General features: G+C 41.2%; 1 protein-coding gene across 1 annotated transcript in view; it reads right to left on the bottom strand.

Annotated features, from left to right (window-relative positions):
• The window catches only part of LOC309561928 (uncharacterized protein), a gene marked incomplete at its 5' end in the record, with an annotated part of 144,672 nt that overhangs the window by 43,180 nt on the left and 73,848 nt on the right, over positions 1-27,644 (bottom strand). Inside the window, 4 exon segments of the mRNA XM_082266008.1 lie at positions 12,635-12,892; positions 16,901-17,158; positions 26,668-26,928; positions 27,067-27,327. Coding sequence (XP_082122134.1) covers positions 12,635-12,892; positions 16,901-17,158; positions 26,668-26,928; positions 27,067-27,327 — 1,038 coding nt within the window.

Below are 27,644 nucleotides of genomic sequence, written 5' to 3' on the forward strand. Positions count from 1 at the left end.
TGGTGGTATTTAACCACCACTGGGTTTTTACTTCATACTATAAAAAGGAAAAATACTGAAATGCATTTTTAGGACAAATTTATTCTGCTACATTTGTTTTTTTTTTTTCTTTCTTTGCATTTAAAAAGTTATTTCTCACACATTGCATAGGCATACTTATAAATTCATCCCAAAACACATTCTGCTACCCCTCCCGAGTATAGAGATACTACATGTGTGATATTTTTTTACAGTCTAGACACATAGAGGGCCCAAAATCCAAGGAGCACCTTTGAGCTTCCAAGGAGTATTAATTATGCATCTAATTTCCTAACTACTGGCAAATCGTGAGTCCTTCAAGTGAATGGGGGCACTTGTGCGGTGTCAAAGGGGTTAAAGCAGGTGGAGAGAAGGTGATACAATGGATCCTTACTGCCTGTCAAATGCTATCTGAAGAGCGATCCCAACATGGATTGCTCTTCAGAGAGCACCACACATGTGAACAAGGTCTTATGGTAATACTGGGACTGATGTGGTGGTGGCTGGCTGCACTGATCTTGGGGACACTGCACTGCTGTGGAGGTGATCATGTACAATGGCTGGGGTTGCTCTAATGACAGTGCATATCAGTGTACCCAGCAATTAACTCTAATCAACACCACAGCAGTACAATGTCACCATACTGCACTTGCTCTGATGACAGTATGTAAAAACTGTGTGACACAGACATATACGGTGTGACACAGGTGTAGAGCATGAGACTCTTAATCTCAGGGTCGTGGGTTCGGGCCCCACGTTGGGTGCCATCTTGCTTCTCCGAAAGGAGGGGTGATCTAATTGCATTTTGAGTAAGGTAGTAAATCTCAGCAGTAACATATATACATATATACATAAGGTATGCACCATAAGGTGAAATAGGCATTTCACTAATATAACCAGTATTACATCCATTACACCACAGTGCGCTTGTGTGCTTCCGTCAGTATACCGCATCCTCCAGTCTTGAACATAGATATCAGATATTTTAGCCGCAATATACAAGGCTAGTCAAGAATAGCTTGTAAAGGATCTGGAACCGTTTACTGAACAAACTCACACATAATATATACCACAAAGGAGGACATCCCCTCCTGATCATATTACTCTAACAATACAAACTGTAACCAGAAACATAATTAACCTGAGCTAAATAACTAGCCATCTGGACAGAAACAATGTGTGGATGGGAATCCACACCTAGACAATGTTATAATTAACATGCTAATTAACTCAACACTTAAACCAGCCTGGATGACTAGACCATTCGGTCCCTACAACAGTGAATACAAAGGACACATTATTACAAGTATAAACACATCCCACAAGTGTGTACTAGCAGAGACAATATATGTTCCCATTAACAATTACCCATGTAATTCACATTTCTTCAGATATACAGTATTGTGGATAAATATTACTGTTCCATTTGAAGTAATCCAAACCATATTCTCAATGTCCATTAAGTAGTTGTCCATTATTTTCTCAGTCACCCTGTGCCCCTAAGAGACACAGGATGACTTACACATAAGAGGGACCTGGGGAGCTGAGACAGGGATTTCCCAACCTCTCTAAGGTAAGCTGGGTTCCATGGGCCCCCCAACCAAAGTGACTCCCGTCACATATGGTATATATATATATATATATATATATATATATATATACACATGCATTTTTTTTGCACACTGGCACCATAGCAAGCGCAATTTCACTATGTTGACATTGTACAGCTATGGCTACTACTGATCAGAGGTAGTTGCTTCTACAGTGTCATCAGTGTAGCAGCCATTATCACTGATCAATAGAGAGAGCAGTACATGCTCAGGGGGGTAGAGGGAATCATGTTTTCTTTTTTCTTTTATACAAATGCTACACACACACACACACACACACACACACACACACACACACACACACACACACACACACACACTATATCCTACACACGGTCATGTGATTCTCTGTGTCTGAGGGTCACAGCGATCACCAGGCTCACTCTAGAAGCTGCGCATGAACATCTGATGTTGGAGGATGTACGGGAATGTCCACACACATCAGCGCTACTCTTGTCGGTCCATTTATCACATGGGCTTGACAGGAAGTGGTTAAACAATATGTTACCCCAAAATTTCATATTCCTGATATGTGTCTGTTGTTACATGTACAGTATCTCACAAAAGTGAGTACACCCCTTACATTTTTGTAAATATTTTATTATATTTTTTTCATGTGACAGCACTGAAGAAATTACACTTTGCTACAATGTAAAGTAGTGAGTGTACAGCTTGTATAACAGTGTAAATTTGCTGTCCCCTCCAAAAAACTCAGCACACAGCCAATAATGTTTAAACCGCTGGCAACAAAAGTGAGTACACCCCTAAGTGAAAATGTCCAAATTGGGCTCAATTGGCCATTTTCCCTCCCTGGTGTCATGTGACTCGTTAGTGTTACAAGGTCTCAGATGTGAATAGGGAGCAGGTGTGTTAAATTTGGTGTTATCGCTCTCACTCTCTCATACTGGTCACTGGAAGCTCAACATGACACCTCATGACAAAGAACTATCTGAGGATCTGGAAAAAAATAATAGTTGCTCTATATGTAGATGGCCTAGGCTAAAAGAAGAGTGCCAAGACCCTGAAACTGAGCTGAAGCACTGTGGCTAAGACAATACAGTGGTTTAACAGGACAGGTTCCACTCAGAACAGGCCTCGTCATGGTCGACCAAAGAGGTTGAGTGCACGTGCTCAGCGTCATATCCAAAATTGTCTTTGGGAAATAGAGGTATGAGTACTGCCAGCATTGCTGCAGAGGTTGAAGGGGTGAGGGGTAGGCCTGTCAGTGTTTAGACCATACGCTGTGCACTGCATCAAATTGTTCTGCATGGCTGTCGTCCCAGAAGGAAGCCTCCTCTAAAGATGATGCACAAGAAAGCTTGCAAACAGTTTGCTGAAGACAAACAGACTAAGGACATGGATTACTGGAACCATGTCCTTTGGTCTGATGAGACCAAGATAAACTTATTTGGTTTAGATGGTGTCAAGCGGGTGGCAGCAACCAGGTGAGGAGTACAAGTGTGTCTTGCCTGCAGGCAAGCATGGTGGTGGAGGTGTCATGGTCTGGGGCTGCATGAGTGCTGAGCATGAGCATCTGTGGGGCATCCTCAAATGGAAGGTGGAGGAGCGCAAGTTCTCTAACATCCACCAGCCCTGTGATGTCGTCATGGAGGAGTAGAATAGGACTCCCGTGGCAACCTGTGAGGCTCTGGTGAACTCCATGCCCAAGAGGGTTAAGGCAGTTCTGGAAAGTAATGGTGGCCACACAAAATATTGACACTTTGGGCCCAATTTAGACATTTTCACTTAGGAGAGTACTCACATTTCTTCAGTGTTGTCACATGAAAAAATATAATAAAATATTTACAAAAATGTGAGGGGTTCTACTGGTTCCCATTTCAAACTGACCACCACGTTAGCCATGAGAGCTCATCCATTCCTCTGTGGTCAGTTTTCTGGCTGTGCTGGGAGAACAGCCTGCCTATCCTCCAATGACAAAACGTGCTGATGCCCCCCCCCCACCCCCGCACAACCATTCACTGGGAAGATCAATATACTGCTCTTGAGATCAAAGATTATGTGATCACTTATTAAAAAAAGAGAGGAAAAAAAGGGTATTATAATGTTTTTATATATACAGCTGCAAGATAAAGTATGTGAATCCTTTGGAATGATATGGATTTCTGGTCATAAAATGTGATCTGATCATCATCTAAGTCACAACAATAGACAATCACAGTCTGCTTAAACTAATAACACACAAAGAATGAAATGTTGCCATGTTTTTAATGAACACACCATGTAAACATTCACAGTGCAGGTGGAAAAAGTATGTGAACCCTTGGATTTAATAACTGGTTGAACCTCCTTTGGCAGCAATAACTTCAACCAAACGTTTCCTGTAGTTGCAGATCAGACGTGCACAACGGTTAGGAGTAATTCTTGACCATTCCTCTTTACAGAACTGTTTCAGTTCAGCAATATTCTTGGGATGTCTGGTGTGAATCGCTTTCTTGAGGTCATGCCACAGCATCTCAATCGGGTTGAGGTCAGGACTCTGACTGGGCCACTTCAGAAGGTGTATTTTCTTCTGTTTAAGCCATTCTGTTGTTGATTTACTTCTATGCTTTGGGTCATTGTCCTGTTGCAACACCCATCTTCTGTTGAGCTTCAGCTAGTAGACAGATGGCCTTAAGTTCTCCTGCAAAATGTCTTGATAAACTTGGGAATTCATTTTTCCTTCGATGATAGCAATCCGTCCAGGCCCTGACGCAGCAAAGCAGCCCCAAACCATGATGCCCCCACCACCATATCTTACAGTTGGGATGAGGTTTTGATGTTGGAGTGCTGTGCCTCTTTTTCGACACACATAGTGGTGTGTGTTTCTTCCAAACAACTCAACTTTGGTTTCATCTGTCCACAGAATATTTTGCCAGTACTGCTGTGGAACATCCAGGTGCTCTTGTGCAAACTGTAAACATGCAGCAATGTTTTGTTTGGACAGCAGTGGCTTCCTCTGTGGTATCCTCCCATGAAATCCATTCTTGTTTAGTGTTTTACGTATTGTAGATCCGCTAACAGGGGTGTTAGCATTTGCCAGTGACTTTTGTAAGTCTTTAGCTGACACTCTAGGATTCTTCTTCACCTCATTGAGCAGTCTGCGCTGTGCTCTTACAGTCATGTTTACAGGGCGGCCGCTCCTAGGGAGACTAGCAGCAGTGCTGAACTTTCTCCACTTATAGACAATTTGTCTTACCGTGGACTGATGAACAGCAAGGCTTTTAGAGATACTTTTATAACCCTTTCCAGCTTTATGCAAGTCAACAATTCTTAATCATAGGTCTTCTGAGAGCTCTTTTGTGCGAGGCATCATTCACATCAGGCAATGTTTCTTGTGAAAAGCAAACCCAGAACTGGTGTGTGTTTTTTTATAGGGCAGGGCAGCTGTAACCAACACCTCCAATCTCATCTCATTGATTGGACTCCAGTTGGCTGATATCTTACTCCAATTAGCTCTTGGAGATGTCATTAGTCTAGGGGTTCACATACTTTTTCCACCTGCACTGTGAATGTTTACATGGTGTGTTCAATAAAAACATGCCAACATTTCATTCTTTGTGTGTTATTAGTTTAAGCAGACTGTGATTGTTTATTGTTGTAACTTAGATGATGATCAGATCACATTTTATGACCAATTTGTGCAGAAATCCATATCATTCCAAAGGGTTAACATACTTTTTCTTGTAGCTGTATATACAAACAAATATTTTGCCTGTCACTTCTATTTTAAACTGAATGGGTTGTTTTACAAGGTGAGGGTTCACGTATACTTTCATTTTAGCAGGGATTCCCTAAATCCTGAAAAATACAGTATTTCTATGGTTCCTCTTGAGTACAAAAAAGTTTAGAAAGGGTGGGACAGAGAGCGCAGAACAATGTTCAGTCATTATGAGGCAGAATCAATAATGTGGTACATGTTACATAGTTAAAGTGCATCCTAAAAGTATTCACAGAGCTTAACTTTTTACACATTTTGTTATGTTATAGCCTTATTCAAAAATGAATCAAATTAATTATTTTCCTTGAAATTCTACAAACAATACTCCATAATGACAACGTGAAAGAAGTTTGTTTGAAATCTTTGCAAATTTATAAAAAAATGAAAAAAATCACATATACATACAGTATAGTACAGTATTTACAGCCTTTCCTCAATACTTTGTTGAAGCACCTTTGACACCAATTACAGCCTTAACATTTTTTATAGTATGATGCTACAAGCTTGCACACCTATTTTTGGGCATTTTTTTCCATTCTTCTTTGCAGGACCTCTCAAGCTCTATCAGATTGGATGGGGAGCGCCGGTGCACAGCCGTTTTCAGATCTCTCCAGAGATATTGATCCAGGTTCAAGTCTGGGCTCTGGCTGGGCCACTCAAGGACATTCACAGATTTGTTCCATCTCCACTCCTTTGTTACCTTGGCTGTGTGCTTAGGGTCGTTGTCCTGTTGCAAGATGAACCTCCACCCCAGTCTGAGGTGCAGAGCGTCCTGCAGCAGGTTTTCATCAAGGATGTCTCTGTACATTGCTGCATTCATCTTTACCTCGATCCTGACTAGTCTCCCAGTTCCTGCCGCTGAAAAACATCCCCACAGCATGATGTTCCACCAACATGCTTCACTGTAGGGATGGTATTGGCCAGGTAATGAGCTGTGCCTGGTTTCCTCCAGACATGACGCTTGCCATTCAGGCCAAAGAGTTCCGTCTTTGTTTCATCAGGCCAGACAATTTTGTTTCTCATGGTCTGAGAGTCTTTCAGGTGCCTTTTGGCAAACTCCAGATGGGCTGTCATGTGCCTTTTACTGAGGAGTGGCTTCCGTCTGGCCACTCTACCATACAGGCCTGATTGGTGGAGTGCTGCAGAGATGGTTGTATATTTTGAAGGTTCTCCTCTCTCCACAGAGAAACGTGGAGCTCTGTCAGAGTGACCATTGGGTTCTTGGCCACCTACCTGACCTAAGGCCCTTCTCAGTTTGACCGGGCAGCCAGCTCTATGAAGAGTTTTGGTGCTTCCACACTTCTTCCATTTAGGGATGATAGAGGCCACTGTGCTCATTGGGACCTTCAATGCTGCAGACTTTTTTCTCTATCTTTCCTCAGATCTGTGCCTAGATACAGTCCTGTCTCAGAGGTCTACAGACAATTCTTTGGACTTTATGGCTTGGTTTGTGCTCTGACATGCACTGGTAACTGTGGGACCTTATATATACAGGTGTGTTCCTTTCCAAATCACGTCCAATCAACTGAATTTACCACAGGTGGATTCCAATCAAGTTGTAGAAGCATCTCAAGGAGGGTGAGTGGAATCAGGATGCACCTGAGCTCAATTTTAAGTGTCATGGCAAAGGCTGTGAATACTTAGGTACATGTGATTTTTTTCCAGAACCAGCTCTGGAGGGAGTCTATTCCACATTTTCACAGCTCTTACTGTGAAGAAACTTTTCTGTAATTGGAGATGAAATCTCTTTTCCTCCAGATTTAAAGTCCTCTGTGATGACCTTAAAGTGAATAACTCAACACCAAGTTCACTATATGGACCACTTATGTATTTATACACGTTGATCGTATCCCCTCTTATTCTCCTCTTCTCAAGAGAAAATGAATTTAGTTCCTGCAATCTTTCTTATAGTTGAGCTCCTTTGTGCCTCTTATCAGTTTGGTGGCCTTCTCTGCACTTTCTCCAGTTCCCCGATACCCTTTTTGTGAACTGGTGCCCAAACTGAACTGCATATTCCAGATGAGGTCTTACTAATTTTTTGTACAGGGGCAAAATTATATCTCTCTCTTCCTGGAATCCATGCCTTTCTTAATACAAGAAATGGCTTTGTTTGCTTTGGAAACTGCAGCTTGGCATTGCATACTATTATTAAGTTATCCTTCTACAGCATTGATTCCCCCAGTTGTACTCCTCCTAGTATGTATGATGCATGCATATTCCTAACCCTCAAAGTTCACAGCTTCACATTTATCAACATTAAACTTCATTTGCCACAATTAAACAGTGCATTGAGGTCGGCTTGTAAGTTGGAGACATCATGTAAGGATGTTATTTCAATGCAATGCTTGGTGTCATCTACAAACACTGAAATTGTACTTTTAATCCCAGACCCTAATTTATAAAGCTATTAAAAAAGTAAGTGTCCCAACACTGAACCTTGGGGTATACCACTAATAACCTTAGATTTTTCAGAGTATGAATCATTAACCACTACTCTCTGAATTCGGTTTTTTACCCAGTTTCCTATCCATTTACAAATGGAATTTTCCAGACCTTTAGACTTAACCTTACACATTAGCCGTGTGTGAGGAATGCTTTTGCAAAATTCAAGTATACCACATTCATAGCCACCCTTCTGTCCAAGGCACATGAAGGAGGATTTACTTTACTTAAAATAAATCAGATTTGTCTGAAAACTTCTGTCTTTCATGAATTCATGGTGCTTGTTGCTTAAAATATTTTTTTCAAGCAAGAACTTATCTATGCGTTCTTTCATTAAAGTGTTTGTAACCCCCCCCCCCAAAAAAAAAAAAAAAAACTATCCTTGCCTTTAAAGCATGAATAACAGCACAGTGCTTGTGCTGTGTAGTTTGGCCCCCTGTATAATATAAAATACCTAGTTAATCCTGCCTGGTTTTGCCTCCCCCCCCTGTAAACTGACCATGGTTTATCATGGCTGCTGAGCCCTGACACCGTGGTATGCCTCTGTCATCCGCAGCTCTCCTCTGTCCTTTTCTCCCCCCAACCCCCCCCCCCCCCTGCCTGTCAGCTGTGTCAGTGCCGCTCTGCTCCCTGCCCGCCCCTTCCTGCTGCTATTGTAATTGTATCATGATCATACATTCCTCTGTGTTAAATAACAAAATGTGTCCCACTGTACGTGTTTTATAAAAAATATGTGGATTTCTACCTTATTTCAGAGCGCCTTCCGGCACCCACATGACTGCTCGCTGCTCTCCTCCCGGCTGATGTCTTGGCCCCGCCCCTCCCGCTGTAACTGTCAGACTGGGAGGGGAGAGCAGTGAGCAGTCACGTGAGCACTGGGTGGCACTCTGAAATAAGGTAGAAATTGGCATATTTTTTATAAAACACATACAGTGGGGCAAATATCGTTATTAAACAGAAGGGATTTTGTGATCATAACAAAGTGGCTTTACAACCCACAACAGTGGCTTTAGAATCTTCCCAACTATAGAAGTTAACCTAACAGGTCTATAGTTACTTGTTAAAGACTTTGGTCCCTTTTTAAAATAAAGGCTCCACATTGGCCTTACGCCAATCCAGTGGTACTATTCCAGTCATTAAAGAGTCTCTAAAAATTAGAAACAAAGGCTTTGAAATGACAGAGCTCAAGTCTTTTAGGATCCGTGGGTGGATGCCATCTGGTCCAGGTTCTTTATCCATATTTATTGTGTCCAAATATTACTGGGCCATATAATTTCTGAGCCATTGTGGATCATTTTGGGCTGTGTCAATACCATCGACATTATAGCCATGAGCTCCCCCATGCTCCTTTGTATATGCAGAGCTGAAGAAGGTATATAATACATTTTCCTTCTCATTGTCCCCAGTCACCCACTCTAGATTATCTTGTAAAGGGCCTACATGCTTAGATCTGACTTTTTTAACTATTAAAATAATTAAAGAATTTTTGGGGGTTTATCCTACTATCCTTTGCAATCTGACGTTCGTTTTTAATTTTTGCGTTCTTTATTTCCTTTTTACGTATTCTGGTATACTCTTTGTAACATTTAAACTATGATTGCGTTCCTTCATTTTTATATTTTTTAAAAGCTCTTTTCTTATGATTTATTGTTTTTTTTAACTTTGGCCGTGAGCCACATAGGTTTTATTTTTAACCTTTTAAACTTATTGCCCATGGGAATATACTTTGCAGTGAGTTCACATGCAGTCTTTTTGAAGAATTCCCATTTCTGTTCTGTGTTCATCGGTGCCAATATTTCCTCCCAGTCTAAGTCTTGGATAGCAGCCCTCATCCTTGTATTTTTTTAATTTTCATTACAATTTTGACCAAAGGGTGGGAGCGGGAGCTAGTATGAAAAAAAATTAAAATATCATCATTTAATGCTTAAAGCAGCTTCATGTTATCCACAAATGCTGTCCTTGCTATTTACCTACATTGTGACACTCTTTTGATGAACACAAATTATTTATACAAATCATTTTCTTAACTACTTGCCACCCCCTCCCCCACACACACACAGTAGTTTTACTGTGGGGGAATAGCACATGCAGGCCAGAGAACGTATCTGTACATCGCTACCTGTTTTCCAAGTTCAGGGCTTGCCCCCTGCCAACTCTTGCTGTGATTGGACACAGAATGATTTTGGCAGCAGATTTCAGCCAATGATTTTGGTTGAAATCAGCTAATAGGCTGTGTCCAATCCCAGAGTTCTATGTTTACAAAAACACAGAACTTTGTGTGCATAGTCCTGTAATTTCACTTACATAGTTATATAGTTTGTGAGGTTGAAAAAAGACATCAGTCCATCCAGTTCAACCTATGATGTGTGTGTGTGTTTGCTGTTAACCGTGCATTGTATACCCCTGTATGTTGTGGTCTTTAAGGTGCCCATCTAATCGTTTTTTGAAACTCACTTACAAAATAGGATGCCAACTCTCCTGGCAGGTGAAACAGCACTGCTGATCCTATTCAGAGCTACAAAAGGAAACACTGTAAGAAACGTACTAAAGTAGCTGAAATAGCCCGTTTGCTAAATGTATGTTTTTTAATTCCAAACTGTTTATTGTTTTTCACAGAAATAGATAGTTGGCACTTTTTAATTTATTACCACTAAATTCACGGACAGAGGTCAATAAGCATATAAATTTGAGCATGGTCCAAGTGGTTGTGTTATTCTAACAAATAATTTGTTTCACGTCCTGATTTTAGGTTTTAATTGGGTGCAACAGAAATTTCACGTGTCTGAGACAGCTAAATATTCCTTTCAGAATAGAGCAGGGAAGGGTTAGACCCTCTGAAAAGTTATAACTGAAGTCTGTGTCCCCACTGGAGAGATTCACCCCTCTATTTGTCCTGGTGATCATTGTCACCATGAGAGAAAGTAAGAGAAATCCAAAATTTTAGAGTTATCACCCGAATAAGAAGTGAGATAAATCATTCGGTGGAGACATATAATTACTTTTCTCCAGGACAAAACCTGATAGGAAATCCCCCAAGTGAGACACAGAAATCAAAAAGACCTGTTAGGGGTTGAACACTTTTGTATTCTATCCAAAACTGAAAGGGTTTGGCTTTATATACACTTCACATTATTACTTTTCGGCTGGGTTCACACTTATGTGAATTGGATGTGGGTTTACCCGCATCCAATTCGCATGAAAGGAGAGTGTGCCCGGCCTTCGATGGAGCTGGTTCACACACCTCCGGGACGGCCGCAGTCTGCATTTGGAAAGGGTGCTGTGTGTCTTTGGCTCCAAATCAGGTGTGAATTCAGGCAGAATTTCAAACCTGATTAACACCTGAATCGGTGAACAAGGACGCTCCGGACCCCATGCTGTGACCCGCGGCCGCAACATGTGTGAACCCAGCCTAAGATTGTAAGCTCTAACAAGCAGGACCCTTTGACTCCTCCTGTATTTAATTGTATTGTAACTGTACTGTCTGCTCTCATGTTAGGGGGGGAACCTCTGGGGGAATTTAGGGGGGGAACCTCTGGGGGAATCAAAAATGGAGAAAGATCTGGGAGTCTTAGTAGAAGATAGACTTAAAGAGGTTGTAAACCCATAATTTTTTTTTTCCAACCTGTAAGACAAACACATAATGAGCTAGTATGCATCGCATACCAGCTCATTATGAAATACTTACCTTAGAACGAACCCACGCCGTGCCGCCCGCTTACCTGTATGACGGGCGACATGTTCAGTCGCCCGTCTTCCGGGATCGTGGCATCCGGCCATCTGATTCACTGGCTGCATGTAAGGTAAATATCTCCTAAACGGTACATGTTTAGGAGATATTTACAGTACCTATAGGTAAGCCTTATCATAGGCTTACCTATAGGTAAAAGTTGCAGAGGAGGGTTTACTTCCTCTTTAACAATAGCATGCAATATCAAGCTGCAGCTGCCAAAGCCGGCAGAATATTGCATGCATAAGGAAGGGGATGTTTTCCAGAGATAAAACTATAATTCTGCCACTTTATAAAACTCTGGTCCGACCGCATCTGGAGTATTCTGTCCAGTTCTGGTCGCCAATCCTCAGAAGTGATGTGTTGGAGCTGGAAAGAGTCTAGAGAAGGGCAACTAAACTGATTAGGGGATTGGAGGACCTTAATTATGAAGAGCGCTTACAAGCGCTTCATTTATTCTCAAAGATGATATCAACATAGAAAAAAAACGATTCAGTCGCAAAGAATGTATGAAGACACGAGGCCATACAATGCAATTAGAGGAAAAGCGATTTAACCGCAGACTACGCAGTGGGTTCTTTACAGTAAGGGCTTCAAGACTGTGGAATTCTCTACCACAGATGGTAGTTACTGCGGGGAGTATGGCTACTTTTAAAAGACTCTTGGACGTACATCTCAAGGATAAAAACATTCAGGGATATGGGAAATGAATACGTCCACACACACCTACACAGGTTGAACTGGATGGACTATTGTCTTTATTCAACCTTAACTACTATGTTACTATGTTGTAAAGTGCTGCGCAAACTGTTGGCACAATATAAATCCTGTGTAATAATAATAATAAATTATACATTTAATAAATTATATAAAATTAAATTATAAATAAAAATATTAAAATTTAATTATGAATAATAAATTACATTAAATATATTATTAATTACTTATTGTGCTGTGTCACAGAATTTAATCATTACATTTATATTCAGTGATCCGAAATAGGGTCTGGTTTGTTCCAAATGGACCACAATGCTGTTTATCTATCCATCCCTAGTCTACTGATATAATGTAGCCTTACTGTGGAAATCTGATGTACAAGGACTATACTAATGGACATACCTGTGCGGAATTCAACAGTGGTACTTTCACTGTCACACTGTTCCCCGTGTGCAGTCACTATAACATGATAGGTCTCACCACATCCTAGAGATTCAATTCTACATGTGGTTTCCCCTGTACTGCAAGCATAGTTATTTCCATGAACATCTCGCACAGTTGCTGTGTAGTTCCTGGCTCCTGGTGTTCTGTCCCATGACACATCTGTTATATTTTTTCCACAGATAACCTCTGTTCTCACATTTTGTGGAATACAGGGAGCTAGAGAATAAAAAGACACAAAATGTTATCTGATGGTGTGATTACAGAACAAAAAGTTTTTTTTTGTTTTTTTTGGGGGGGGGGGGGGGGGTGCAGTATGGCAGGTTTTCTATTGTGGTTTGTGTGCCTGTTTGGGACATTACCCCTCACTATGGTGGAGATTTACTAAAATTGGTTACTATGCAAAGCTGCACCAGATTCTGTGTGAACCAATCAGCTTCAAACTTCAGTTTGTTCAATTAAGCAATTAACCTTTGAGAATAAAACCTGGAAGCTGATTGGCTTCTATGCACAGCTGCACCAAATTCTGTTTGCAGCAGTTTCAGTAAATCTCACTGTCTGTCTTAGAGATAGCTGTAAATTGGACAGAAAGTAATGCCCTGTACACGTGCAGATTGTCGGCCGAAAAGATTTGGCCGACGACCGATCGGCCGATTGTAGGCTTGTTAGTATGATGCTTCCGACAGCCGACAGCGCACTTTCGGCCGAACAGAATCTGTTGTGCAAGCATTAAAATTTTTGTATGCCGACACCAGAACGGCCGATTGTTCGCCAGTCAGTACAGATTTCGGCCGACAGACAACAGATTTGCAAGACTGGGCATGCTCAGAAAAGAAAAAACACAGGGAAAGTTAACCATCACATGAAATCACTTCTGCAGTCGGCTGTTGTTGGCCAACAAAATTCGTGTGCAGTCTTTTGCACTTTTCAACAGACACGACAGCCCTCGGACAAAAGACGGCCGATCGTTCGGCCGACGATCGGTACGTGTGTACGAGGCATAAAGGTAAATCTGTCCCACAGAGAAATGGACAAAATTACTGAACTTTCTTTACTGTAACAGGAAAAATTGAGCACTGTATTGCGGTCAAACAGGTTCGCTGGGCTGGACTACAAGCAACAATAAGGGTCTACAAATCTTTCTCTGTGGTCTTCCGCCTCTTCACCAAGAGGGCTACAATATTCTTGTGCAAGCTCCTCCCTGGGTCCATGGGAGAACCTCTAGGCCACTCAGACACTGAGCAGCACCACATAGATAATGTTATTCTTAAATTGGAACTTTAGTCCAAAAATGAAGTCCCGCTAGATCACTTCAGGCTGGCCGCTTTTGCAGATATAGCTATGTAAAACATTAAAAGTAAGGGTCCATTCACACTGGCGCGACACGACTTGCTGGCGCGACTTGGAGGGACTTCATATAATTGAAGTCAATGCAAGTCGCCTCCAGGTCGCCCCAAAGTAGTACAGGACCCTTTTTCTAAGTCGGAGCGACTTGTGTCGCTCCTATTAGAACGGGTCCTGTACTATTCAATGGCGAGCGACCGACCGCGACTTGTCAGGCGACCAAGTCGCTTGACAAGTCGCGCTAGTGTGAATGGACCCTAAGTGTCTATACTGTTTAAATTCCAGTAATACACTGCCTTACCCTGCTCTGCACATGCTCAGTTGCTCTCCATTTTTAGGCATTTTTAGGCACTGCCGAGTTTGTAGAGGCCAATCCACTGAGATCGGAATAAACCCTCTTATCCTTTACAGCAGTGGTCCTCAACTCCTGTTCTCAGGACCCACTAACAGGTCAGGTATGCAAGATAACTGAAATACATCACCGGTGATGTCATTTGCTACTCAGTGATTGCAGTATTCTAGTCTGCATCTCCCCAAGGTATTACTTAAAAATTGGCCTGTTATTGCATCCTGGGGACAGGAGTTGAGAACTACTGCTTTATAGCCAAGGAAACTGCTTCTGTATGATCTGCAACTGCCATGGTGCTGCACATGTGATCAGTTATGACACCAGCCATTTGATGGCTTGACAGCCTGCTTGAGGACACAAGTAAATGTGACAGTTGGCAATCCTGGCATTCCTGGAATGTATTTGTTTTTTGAAATCATTACATTGATGGGTTTATTTCCACTTCATGATTTACTGCTTTTTAGGGGCTCTGGGCTACAGCAAAATGTCAGCCTCCAGCAAGAAGAAGCAGGAGCAATGCTGGAGGTAATTTACAGCACACACTAATGTTGGTAAATTAATTATTAATGTAGAATGTATGTTCCATGCTAAAGAACATATTTTTATCAAGTTGTTTTGGGTAAAGTTCCCTTTTAACCTTGATTTTTGACAATAAAGATTGGTTGCAGCTCAAGCAATGTGCTCCCTTTACTCCCATATACTGTGATTTGCAGTATATTGGAAATATCCTCAGTGATGTTCATGGGGCAAGCAAATCAAGAATGTTTAGCTGTGTAAAGCAAAGTATCCCATAGAACATATGTTAGTTTTAATTTAGTATAGGGCAGATCACTGAAAGATGTTCTGTGGTTGCTACACATCAGGACAGGATGTCACACATCAGGACCGGATGTCACACATTAGGACAGGATGTCACACATCAGACATGTGGGGATTTCTCAAATTAACCATTTGTGAGCAGCAGAGATGTATAGTAACTAAGTAGAACTACTTCACTACTATACTTAAGTACCAAAAGGCGGTATCTGTACTTTTCTGGAGTAGAATTTTTTTCTCCTACTTCCACTTTTACTTCACTACATTTTTTCGATGATTTCAATACTTCTACTCCATTATTTTTTTTTTGTGCTGCATAGTTACTCGTTACAATTATAAAAATTACCACTGCCAGAACAGTAGGCAGGTTTCATGAAGTTCAAAAAAATGTGTATAATGTCATGTGTAAATCAGCGCATACGAAATTAAATGCTACTGTATGTATAAATAAAATGGTCTACATATCTGCTGTTAAGGGGAAAGAGAACCTCCCTCAACCAAGTAGAGTCATAAGTGTACATAGACCTTTTTTCTGGTAAGAGGCTGATTTTGCTTTTTTCACTGGAAGTTGAGAGCACAGGTTTTCCAGTTTTGTTTCACTGAAAGAGTCTATTTGGATATTATTTTGCACTTACGTTCATCCGCCGTGTAAGGGGGAAATCCACAAGGTGGTGGGAGTCTGAACCTATTATTTGGAATAGCACCTGTTTGATTCCTGCACCTTTGAAAATATATTCATCTTGTTTTGTCACATATATATATGGTATTATGGCATTATATATATATATATGGACTTTTTATTGACTTTGATTTCATACACTCTTCCTTTATTGTATTATTGGAATATATTGTTGTATATCACATTGGTTTATATATGATTTTGTGCACCAATAAACTGTGGGGGAAAAAAACATGCGGGGAAGAGAAGGAGGGATGCTTTAAAGGGGGAAGGGAGGGACATACTTTATCTGTTTTTGTTTACAAAAAGTTACAGCCAAAGGAATTGTGATTGTCCTTTAGGTTAATCATTTGAAATAATAAAAAACAATATGATGTACAAACTTTTGACTTCTTTCTTTAATAACTACATAACACAGTACTTGTACTTTTACTTTCAGTACTTGAGTAGCAATTTAAAAAAAAAAAAACTACTGGTACTTTTACTTTCAGTACTTGAGTAGCAACATTTTTTTAAAAAACTACTTGCAATACTTAAGTACAAAAAATGTTGAATACTTTAGTACTTCTACTCAAGTCACTTTTTGATAGAGCACTTCCACTTCTACTCAAGTCACTTTTTGATCGAGCACTTATACTTTTACTCAAGTATGGGTTTCGAAGTACTTTATACAAGTGTGGTGAGCAGTCTTCCAGGGCTCTGGAAGTAAATATAATAACCCGATTTTGCTCTGATTTTACTGATGTGCATGCTTGCTCCAGGTTGGTGTCTCAGAAAGTATTGAAGCCAGAGACAGCCAGTCAGCTAGCATTCTCAGAAGGTGGTTAGTACACTTAGTGGTGTACATTCTCAGTACTGAGTAATTTCACACAATCCTAATGTGTTTTCAGAGATGAAAAAACAAAATAAGATCAATCCAGAATGCTAGGCATTTAATGATTGACAAATGTTTAAAAATTGTTTTCGAAATTATCTTTTTTCTTAAAGATTTACATGGCATGTAGTAACAATAATATACTATTTATCTAGCGGCTCTTACCACTGTAAATATCAGTAGCATTGGACATGCTGTTACAGTCTGAGTTAAATGCTATTAGCGATACGCTGTACACTTGTCCACACTCCAAGGCATAAATATCACACGTTGTGCTATTTGATGAACACACGCCATTCCAACCATTTGCACCAGTCACTTGAGCCACATATGAAGTAGCTCCTTGGGAAGGATCCCATAATAAAGACGCCATGTTGGTTCCACATTGAAACTGCGCTCTTATATTTGTAGGAATACATGGTGCTGTGAAACACAAAAAAGTTATATAAACTTTGATATTTCATAGAGTAATATACTTAACATGTATTTCATAGGGTAATAACCTCAAAATGCCATCAAAGTAACCCTGTAAAATATATTTATGCAAATTCACATTCTGGCTAAGTTAAAAAATAAATGTATTATTTATATCAAATATAAAAAAATAATATAATAATGTGAGTTTGGTGTTGTTGTACTTTGTAGATTTCACCTAGGGGCAGCGCCAGCTTGGGTGTGCTTTAGCATCCCCCAAAAGTTCTCAAAGCACCCCCATCAGCAGCCACCCTGGGCACCAAGAGATTCATAGTTTGCAGCCTGCTTCTCCTGACTGCCATGCTTGCAGGCAGACCCGGCTCCTGATGTAAGCGGCGCTCCTGCCCCCAAGTCCGCCCCTATGTGTACATGTGCTCTCACAAACAGTAAACAGGCACTTCCTCTATGCATGCTCCACACCAGCCTGTCTGGACACTATTTAACTTTAATGTAAGTATACTGTGGATTGTGCTCAGTGAAGCATAATGTAATGTTTGTGGAGCAGCACGTTGTAATATTTGTGATGGAGCATACTGTAATGTTTGTGGTGGAGCAGCATACTGTAATGTTTGTGGTGGAGCAGTATACTGTAATATTTGTGGTGGAGCAGTATACTGTAATATTTTTTGTGGAGCAAACTGCCTGTAGGCAGGTAGCCTACAAAGAATCAATAAAACCGCTGCAGCCTAAACCCACGTTGGACTGTGGAAAAGGAAGTGAGAAAAGTAATAGTACCGATTTGTCCAAAATGGACTGGGTACCTCCACAACTAGTGAACACCTGAACAGTCTAAAAGAGAAACTCAGGGGGGCCGAGTCATCCTGAAAAAGTCGGTTGTAAACGGAGGACCAACCACAGTATCTAATACAAATACCTTTATTGAAAAATGACTACCAATCAGAGACAAAATGGAAAGTATAAAACCCCCAATAACTTCAATAAAAACAAGCAGACAACGTTGTCACACTACACACAGTCCCCATGGGCCCGAGGCAAGCGCTAACAATGCCAACTAACTGACTAGATGGCTCATATTTTATCAAGGCAATATCAACTAGAAAGCAGATGATGAAAAATGGCAATTCAGGGCAGTAATCATTCAGAGCTGCCCCGACGGTATCGGACTGCTTCCAGATGCACAATGATAAGTTAAATAAGCTTGTCGCCAGTATCAAAATTAGATGGACCCAATGACTGATGTCTCTATGTGGAGAATATCATTATTTTCATTTTCCACGTGTATCCGTAAATGGGTGCTAGTATTACCAGGACAGATGGGGAGATTGTTTTAAAGTAACCCAGTGGGCCCATAATGAATTTGACAGTCTCCTAGTATTGTATAGGTTAAACTAACCAAGTCAAATATATAGTCCAGGTTTATGCATTCCCAACTGCTCAAGCACCAAGCATTTAATGGATATATAATCAGCAACACAGACACTGAGAGAAAATGGTAGGAGATGAGGTTAGCGTGGGTGCCCTGGGGCTCTCACCAATCCGTGGCACCAAGTGTCAGTGATCCACCTGACGTAAACCACACAGCACACCATGCGCTTCACCACTACATGATGTCAGTTCCGCTGCCAGCCTGATTGGATGAAAACTGTGCCACAGACTAGGGGAATGTGTTTTGGGCGTTTAGAGTCCCTATACGAACCATGATTGATCTGGATCCATCTATAAGCACCGGTCTCACAGCTACAATCAAGGAGACTTAGGGCAGTAGAGGTGGATTGCTGACACTTGGTGTCACGGACTGGTGAGAGCCCCAGGGCACCCATGCTAACCTCATCCCCTACCATTATCTCCCAGTGTCTGTGTAGCAAGTAGACTGTGCACTTTGCATAGTGCAGTTGCACTCTGCAAGTGCAGTTGCTCCAGAGCTTAGTAAATAAGGAAAATCTCTGCTGACTTCCATCACCTAATCATGTGCAAGCAAAAATGCTGTTTTTTAATTCTCCTTACACAAGATTGGGTACTCTTTGCAAAATGCAGCTTTAACTAATTTACTAATCTCTGGAGCAACTGCACACTCTCTAAATTCTATGTGCAGGAAAGAAAAAAAGAAGCTTTTCCTTCCTGAAAGAATAATTTGTGCCAAGGTTTATGTGTGTCTGTTAGACTAACACAGTAATTAAGGCATATATGTGGGTGCTAGGACTGTGACATGTGTGCAATGTATATAGATCCCATTCTATTTAATCTGTTCCTCTTACGCAGGGTTCTTCAAACTACGGCCCTCCAGCTGTTGCAGAACTACAAGTCCCATGAGGCATTGTAAAACTCTGACATTCACATACAAGTGCCACTTTAGTGAGCCACTGGGTGCCCAAGGTCTTTCAGAATACTAGCAACACCCATGCACCATATTTATTTACTTTTCCTAGCTAATAAGCAATGACAGAGTAGTGTCGGGGACCTATCTGTGGTAAGCAGAATATTTCACAGCTCCCGACATCAAGTCTACAGTTTTCCCAGGCTGCTGGGGCTCAGGACTGCCAGTACTGCCATTATTGGCAGATTAATATGAGAAAAGAAGTTGCTTGTGGTGTAAAGGGGAAGTGGTCTGGAAGAGCTTGTGGTATTGGCATTGGCATTGGATGGAGTGCTTGACTACATGGCCTGTTTTCAGTGTGTGACTGAGTCTTTAGAAGGCTCTTTGGCTTCTTTGTTATCATGTGGTCAAGGTGGGGTTAAAACAATTGAAACATATAAAACCTGGTAGGTGAAACTATCACTGAAAGAGGTTTATTATTTGTATATCATGTACAATATAATAATATACAATGTAAAAATGACACAGCAACTTTTATCTGTCCTTCTGCATAGTGGTTGCGCAATACTACCCCTGGTTTCATTATGTGTAGACACGTTGAGAGGCTGAGACAGATGCAGGTTGGGCATCTGGGTGGATTCTGAAATTAAAGTGGATATCCCTTTAGATTCTGAATCAGAGGAGTGCTGTCAGCCAACAGCGGGCTTTACGAGTCACAATGAATGCAGGACTAAGTACACCCCTGTGATCTACAGGGGAAGTACAGTATAACCAAAAGAGCTTTGGCAATACTTGTCCTTTAAGATGACAAATACAGCTCCCAACATCAGCCCTGTGTACCTGGCAGGAGTTTATGTGCGCTGCCTTCTGTTTCTAGGATTGAGTCCCATTGCTCAGCATTATTATGCCTTTTCCAAAACATATGGCATTGTATTGTGTTTTATTTACACTACCGTGCAAAATTTTTAGGCAGTGAAAAAATGCTGTAAATTAAGAATGCTTTAGAAATAAAAGTGTTAATAATTTATTTTTTATCAATGAACAGAATGGAAAATAAATAAACAGAAAAGAAATCCAATCAAATCAATATTTGGTGTGACCACCCTTTGCCTTCAAAATAGCATACATTTTTCTAGGTACACTTGCACACCATTCCAAAGATCTTGGAGAACTAACCACTGATCTACTGTGAATATAGGCTGCCTCAAATCCTTCTGTCTCTTCATGTAATCCAAGACAGGCACAATAATGTTGACATCAGGGCTCTGTTGAGGCCAAACCTTTACTTCCAGGACTCCTTGTTCTTTACACTGAAGATAGTTCTTAAAGCTGAGTTCCGGCCTCAGAAATGTTTTTTAGATAAAAATACCCCTGGGACAGTCAGAGTTAGTGCATTTCACAATGGATAGCCTCTGAACTGTCCCAGGTTGCATTTACCTTTTAGAAGAAATACTTACCTTGAAAATGTTTTGTCCAGCGCTGCCCTCTCAGGTGTGGGCAGCTGAAGCTAGAGCGTCCTCTTCGGTGTCCTCTTCCATGTCCTCTTCGGTCCCAGAATGCCCTGCACTGGCCCTGCTCGTCACTTCCGGGGCATGCCCAGAAGCTGTTTAGCAGGGAATGACGTGCCTGCATCGGAAGTGACGAGCAGGGCCGGTGCAGGCGCATTGATTCCTGGGAGTGATGACGTTCAGCTCCCAGGAGTCAATGCAAGCAGGAAGTGACGGCGCGGAGGGAGGAAGTGGAAGGAAGGTAAGTATATTTTCTTCAAAAACAAGGTAAGCAAAGCAAAAAAAAATCGTCATTATCCATTTCTTTTTCAGGTGACCTAGAGCAAGCGGATGGGCCAAAGTTAATTTTGAGGCCGAAACTCCGCTTTAAGGACATTGGCTGTATGTTTGGGGTTGTTGTCCTGCTGCAGAAAAAATTTGGGGCTAATCATACACCTCCCTGATGGTATACCATGATGGATAAGTATGTGCCTCTTTTTCTCAGCATCGATACCATTGATCCTGACCAAGTCTCCAACTCTATTTGCAGAAATGCAACTCCAAACTTGCAAGGAACCTCCACCATGCTTCACTGTTGCCTGCAGACACTCATTGTTGTACTGCTTTCCAGCCCTCCAGCATGCAAACTGCCTCCTGCTACAGCCAAATATTTAATATTTTGACTCATGATGCCAGAGCACCTGCTGCCATTTTTGTACACCCCAGTTCCTATGTTTTCGTGCATAGTTGAATCACCTTGTTTCCACTTTGGAAGTACAGCTTTATGGTCGCAAATGTTCCATGAAGGCCACTTCTGGCCAGACGTCTCCTCCAGACAGTAGATGGGTCTACCTGGGTCCCACTGGTCTCCAACTGTTCAGTTCTGATGGCATTGCTGGACCTCTTCTGATGTTGAAAATTAGGTAAGCATGATAAAAAAAAAAAGAAGCATGATGTGCCCTAAATCTGCTGCATTAAGTTTCCTTGGCCATCCACTGCGTCTACGGTCCTGAATGTTGCCTGTTTATTAGTGCTCCGTCAAAGAGGCTTGAACAGCACATCTTTAACCCCCAGTCTGCTTTGAAATCTTTGCATAGATGAGACCTTGCTGACACAGTATAACTACAATGTGTCTTGTTGCTGTGCTCAGTCTTGCCATGGTGTTTGACCTATGGCATGAAACTGTCTTGCACAACCCCACCTTAGTAGCAGAGTTCGGCTGTTCTTCATCCAGTTTTAAGCATCCTACACAGCTGTTTCTGTTTCAGTTATTGATTGTGTTTCAACCTACATATGAAATTGATTATCATTAGCACCTTCTTGGTATAATTGGTTAAACAAAATCCCTGACTGTGCAAGTGTAAGAATTAATGCTGGTTTGAAGCCAAAGGGTAGTCACACCAAATATTAATTTGATTCACATTTTTCTTCTGTTCGCTCACTTGGCATTTTGTAAACTGATAAAAACAAACAATTAAAATTCAGTTTATATTTTTGAATGCATTCTTTCTTTACAACATTTCTTTACACCTGCCTAAAACGTTTGAATGTTTGCAGTGCATTTTTGTCACATTGGCATTGCATTTTTTTGTTGAATTTGCAGCCCATTGATCTGACAGAACATTGGATTTTCTAGTGGCTTCAGTTAATTACTTCCTTATGTGAAATAAATGGATCCTATCGAGAACATCAGTTGATATATTTTCTGCCTGGAAACTAGGTTTTGGATCCATGGGAGCTTGGTCCATAAGGACTTAATTCGCATTGGGTACTGAATCCCATGCAGCAATTAGCCATTTATTTCCAGATTTTGAGGCGCCTGGAACTGTGTGCGGGTAGTCTATGTTAGTGAATGGACATACAGCAGCTGTACAGGCATAACTGCACAGGTATTTAGGGGCCGGCGGGCGGCCCTGAACTCTCACTGTGGGACCATGCACTTGCCCCTGTGCAAGCCTGTCAAACTCAGCTGTGCAGTTGTGTCCATACAGCCACTGCATGTCCATTTACTAACATAGACTAGCTGCACACAGCTCCGGGCACCTACAAATGTTGAAACAAATGGCTCATTCAGACTGCAAGGAGTGTAAGGAGTGTTTTGTGAGTACAAGGAATGCAACATACATGTGTGGTGTATACTGAGTGTAGGTTAAGATTTTATTAAGCCACGCTCCACATAATTGTGTAAGTTAGCCATGCCCATTTATTGCCACACCTCTGTAAAATTCTTCTGCACCCACCTCAAATTTTCCTGAATAATCCTTTGCCCAGTGTCTTAATGCCATCCTAAAAAAAGCAACAGCTTTTTTGCTTGGAGGGGGGGGGGTGACCTATACTGTACTCATGAACCCCAAAACATATATAGATTAAAAAAAAGAGGCAAACTCAATGAATCACTTGCAGTTTTTAATGCCCTCTATGTTTCTACGGCATTTCACATCTCCCAAACCCCAGCAATAGGTGGGTCGACTTGGGGCTTCTTCTGCATGAAATCTGTGGCAAATGGGGTCTTTTATGTTCAAATGCCTATGCAAGTCATAAAATAGAGGGAGCACTGTTGGGTAGCTGCCCTATTAAAAACCCCCGATACAAGGTTAAAATGATCTGGCTCTGTCCCACGAAACGGAGTAACTGTACATCGCTTCGTGGAACCGTGAGTGGGGTTGTGCGTGCCCATTCGCCACAGGGGGAAGCCAATCAGCAGCTATCGCTCCACGTGGAGACAGAGCGTCAGTCTTCCATTGTAAACACAGCAGACCACTGTTCTGTCAGTAATAAATGCAGGGATCCTGTGTTCCTCTTATTTAGGAACACAGGTCTCTGTGTTCATTCAGTAATTACATCCCCCCACAGTTAGAAAGTACCCCCTAGGGACACATGTAACTATTTCATCGCCCCTGGTGTTAACCCCTTCCCTGACAGTGTCATTAGTACAGTAACAGTGCATATGTTTAGCACTGATTACTGTAGTAATGTCACTGGTCCCCCCAAAAGTGTCAAAAATTTCAGTTAGGTGCCAGTTGCCCCAACCACGGCTGGGATGGACACTTGTGCTAAAAACCTTCTTTTCAGTGAGAACTGTGTTATGTGCTGTCACCCGTGGCAACCACAGCAGGCGATCGCGACCATGGAGTAGAAAATGCCCAGCGGTCTGCATAAAGCCGGGAAAAGGGATCTTTGTTGGGTTTAGTTATAAGCGAAAAAGTAGAAGGGAAGAAGTAGAATCCAGGTGGGATTCAAGAGGAATATTGAAGTCTCCACCCAATATGAGTTTCCCCTCTGTGAAACAAGATAAGACTTGCAAATACCGCAAAGCAAATTCTGGTATCTGGTTGACATTAGGGAGGTAAATATTGGCTGCAATAAACGTAACACTCCAAAGTGAAAACTTCACAAAGGAAGCCTTCCCAAGGGGTCTGCAAAGTATTTGCTATACTTTTTGATGGTGGCAAGATCCCCTCTGATGACTTAGATGCCTCTGATCTTCTGATCACTGAAAGTAGGAGCATGGGTGAAGGCAACTACTTTAGTGCCAGTTTTAAGAGTTTTTTTCACACCACATGAGCCAGGCCTGGCTGTAGGAGGCCAGTGTGCTGTCTGAGAAGCCTTCAAACAGCTGGAGGCTTTGTTACAAAGGGTGAATCTGTTTGCCCCCTGGCAGTGTGGATAGGCTCAAAGTCATAAAATAAATAAATAAATTAAATATACCAATAAGCCAATCTTCGATTGCCAATAACTTGTGGGGGGGGGGGTACGGCTCTCAACAAAATCACATCATAATAAACTGGAGTAATAAATTGAAATTATGTGCAATAATTAAGTGCAATAATTAGTGCTGACTTAAATAAATTCCTGTAAACTTAATGACAATTAAACTTTAAATTTAAACCATACAAGTAACAGTCTGTGCAAAAAGTGAAAATGGTGCATATAGATATAGTCTCTAGTGCAAAAGGGCCCAGCAAGAAATATCTCAATCTCAAGGCAGCTGGTGGGTGTCCTAAAGCTTGATAGTAGAGATAGAAGTCACCTTCACTTCTTCACCCAGTGAAAGCAAAACATAAAAGATAACACAAGTTATCTTTCACGTTTTTACGTTTCACGCTGCAGCTCACTGTTGGAATTTCTTATTCGACACATTTAATATTGCTCACATACACTAGTAATTCAATACAATTTATTATTTCATTATCCTTAGCGCAGGTTGTTTTGGTGCTTAACACCAATTTTTTTTCCACTTCGATTACCAATGACTAAAAAGCCTCTGCTGCTGATGGCACAGACTATAATTTTGATTGCCACCTGACCCCCCCCCCCCCTCAAAGAAGGTGGGTGCAGGCAGCCCATAAAAGTGGATGCAAACGCAGAGGCTATACGGATTTGACATGCGGGTAGTAGCAGGTACACAGATCCGAATGCAGACTAATCGCCCATCTGAATGAATCCTTATTCATATTTGTTTGGATCTATAAAGTTGGCACGCAATGTTTATGCAGCTGGATCTCAGCTGCCACATTTCTAATGCTTAGTACAGTGTAAAACTTGTATTGCACCTCAAAGCTTTCAGACTATTCTGATGCCCCACCACTCAAAAATATTTGTATCTCTCAGATAATACAGTCTAATGTTTATTCCAAGATAAAACTGCTTCTCTCTCTTATATTGTGTGAAGAAAATGTAACTGAAAATTACAAAAGTGCGCTATTACTAAACAATAAAACAACAAACATTGTCCATATGTGAAAAAATCCAAAAAACAATGAGGTGTCTATTCCATCTGAAGAGGGGTGTTCCCAAGATGATGCATGCAAAACGGACCAACTTGATTGGTGATAGGTGAATTAGCCTCTTACCAAAACAATAATCCAGTAAAGCGTGACTTGGTGCAAAAACTGCAAACTTAAAGTGACACCCAGTGATGTGAATGGACTCTTACCACAATAGAGAGAGAATGGAGCATGTACTGTGGTACCAAGGAATCCAGTCAAACGGCCACACTTGATAATATATCCAGAGGGATGGATGGACGGAGCTTCCCGGTATCTTTTTATGGGTCTGGAGGCTTCCACAAGTAGATTTGCCAGCAGGAAGACCCCAATAAAGAAGAGGAAGGGACTGATAGTGCGTTACCCACAGTTTATTGAATAAAAATGGTAAAAACACTTACAAGCATCCTTTGAGGTGTACAGCAAAATGCTCAGAAGAAGTCGCAGTCGCCTGCAGTGCGATCTGGGACCTGTAGCAGCACGGCTGGCTCCCCCCAACGCGTTTCTACTGAAGAGTCGGCTTCTGGGATTGGAGCTGATATTTTGGATACTGATATATTGTGGCCTTCTCGGCCAACATAAGTGCCTGACCTCACAAATGCGCTTCTGGAAGAATGGTCAAACATTCCCATAAACACACTCCTAAACCTTGTGGACAGCCTTCCCAAAAGAGTTGAAGCTGTTATAGCTGCAGTGGGCCAACTCAATATTGAACCCTACAGACTAAGACTAGGATGCCATTAAAGTTCATGTGCATGTAAAGCAGGCGTCTCATTACTTTTGGTAATATAGTGTATATTGTATTGTATTACTGTGTTGGTATACAAGGGTTATACTGCAGTTATTGATATCAATTTTCCATGCAGTCTTCTAACTTTTAGGGCTGTGGATGTACAATGATCTATAAATTCTTAATAAAGAAAACAATACCTGTTAGAAATGTCTTCACACCTAAGCTCACATTAGCTTGTTGAATATTGAAGACTGTGACAGTTGCACTATATGTTTCACCACACTGAAGTCCACTAATGTCACATGTGTTGTTTGTTGTTTCACATTTATATATCTCTCCAAGTGAGGATGTGACAAAGGACTTGTAAAGCACCGCACCAAGGGGCTCTGTCCAATGCAGCCAAACTGCATCAGAGGTACAAGGATTAAATATGGATATGTTTTGTGGTACACAGGAACCTACATTTAAAAAAGAAGAAAGTAAATATAATCTGTTTTACTGTCAAACAAAATAAATATAAAATAAATAAATAAAAAGTATTGAATAAATGACAGGATCATATGAAAACCATTATCAGTACAGGAAGTAAATCTTACATGCTTGAAGATCGGTGATGCTATGTACCATGCTGCTGCAGACTTCATTCTGTGCCTGCATTGCCACAGTGTATTTCTCCCCACATGCTATGTCTGGAACCCAACATGATGTTTCTTGACTACTACAATTATATTTCTCTTCTTGTGGTCCAATCAGAGTAGATGTATAATTCAAAGCTCCAAGGGACTTGCTCCATTTGACCAGTGCTGAGCCACTCACACAGTCCACGGCTGTGTTAATGTTTGTTGGAATACAGGGGGCTGTAAATCACACAAAGAGAAACTAGTAACTATTTACTGAATCAAACTGTGGGGTTGATTTACTTAAAGCAAATTGACTTTTGCAAGGGCATTTGCTCCAGAGCTTAGTAAATGAAGTGAAGCTCTGCTGACTTCCATCATCCAATCACTTGCAAGCAAAAATGTTTTTTTTTCATTTTCTTGCATGTGATTGGGTATTCTTTACAAAGTGAAGCTTAAATGCTTTGCCTAAGCTTAAACTGCACTTTCAAAGTGCACAGTCTATTTGTCTTTAGTAAATCAACCCCATTGCTGTCAATGCTCTCTGCAATTTATCA

Source organism: Pelophylax lessonae (genome assembly GCF_965119305.1).
Source record: "Pelophylax lessonae genome assembly, chromosome: 8".
NCBI classification, from domain to species: domain Eukaryota; kingdom Metazoa; phylum Chordata; class Amphibia; order Anura; family Ranidae; genus Pelophylax; species Pelophylax lessonae.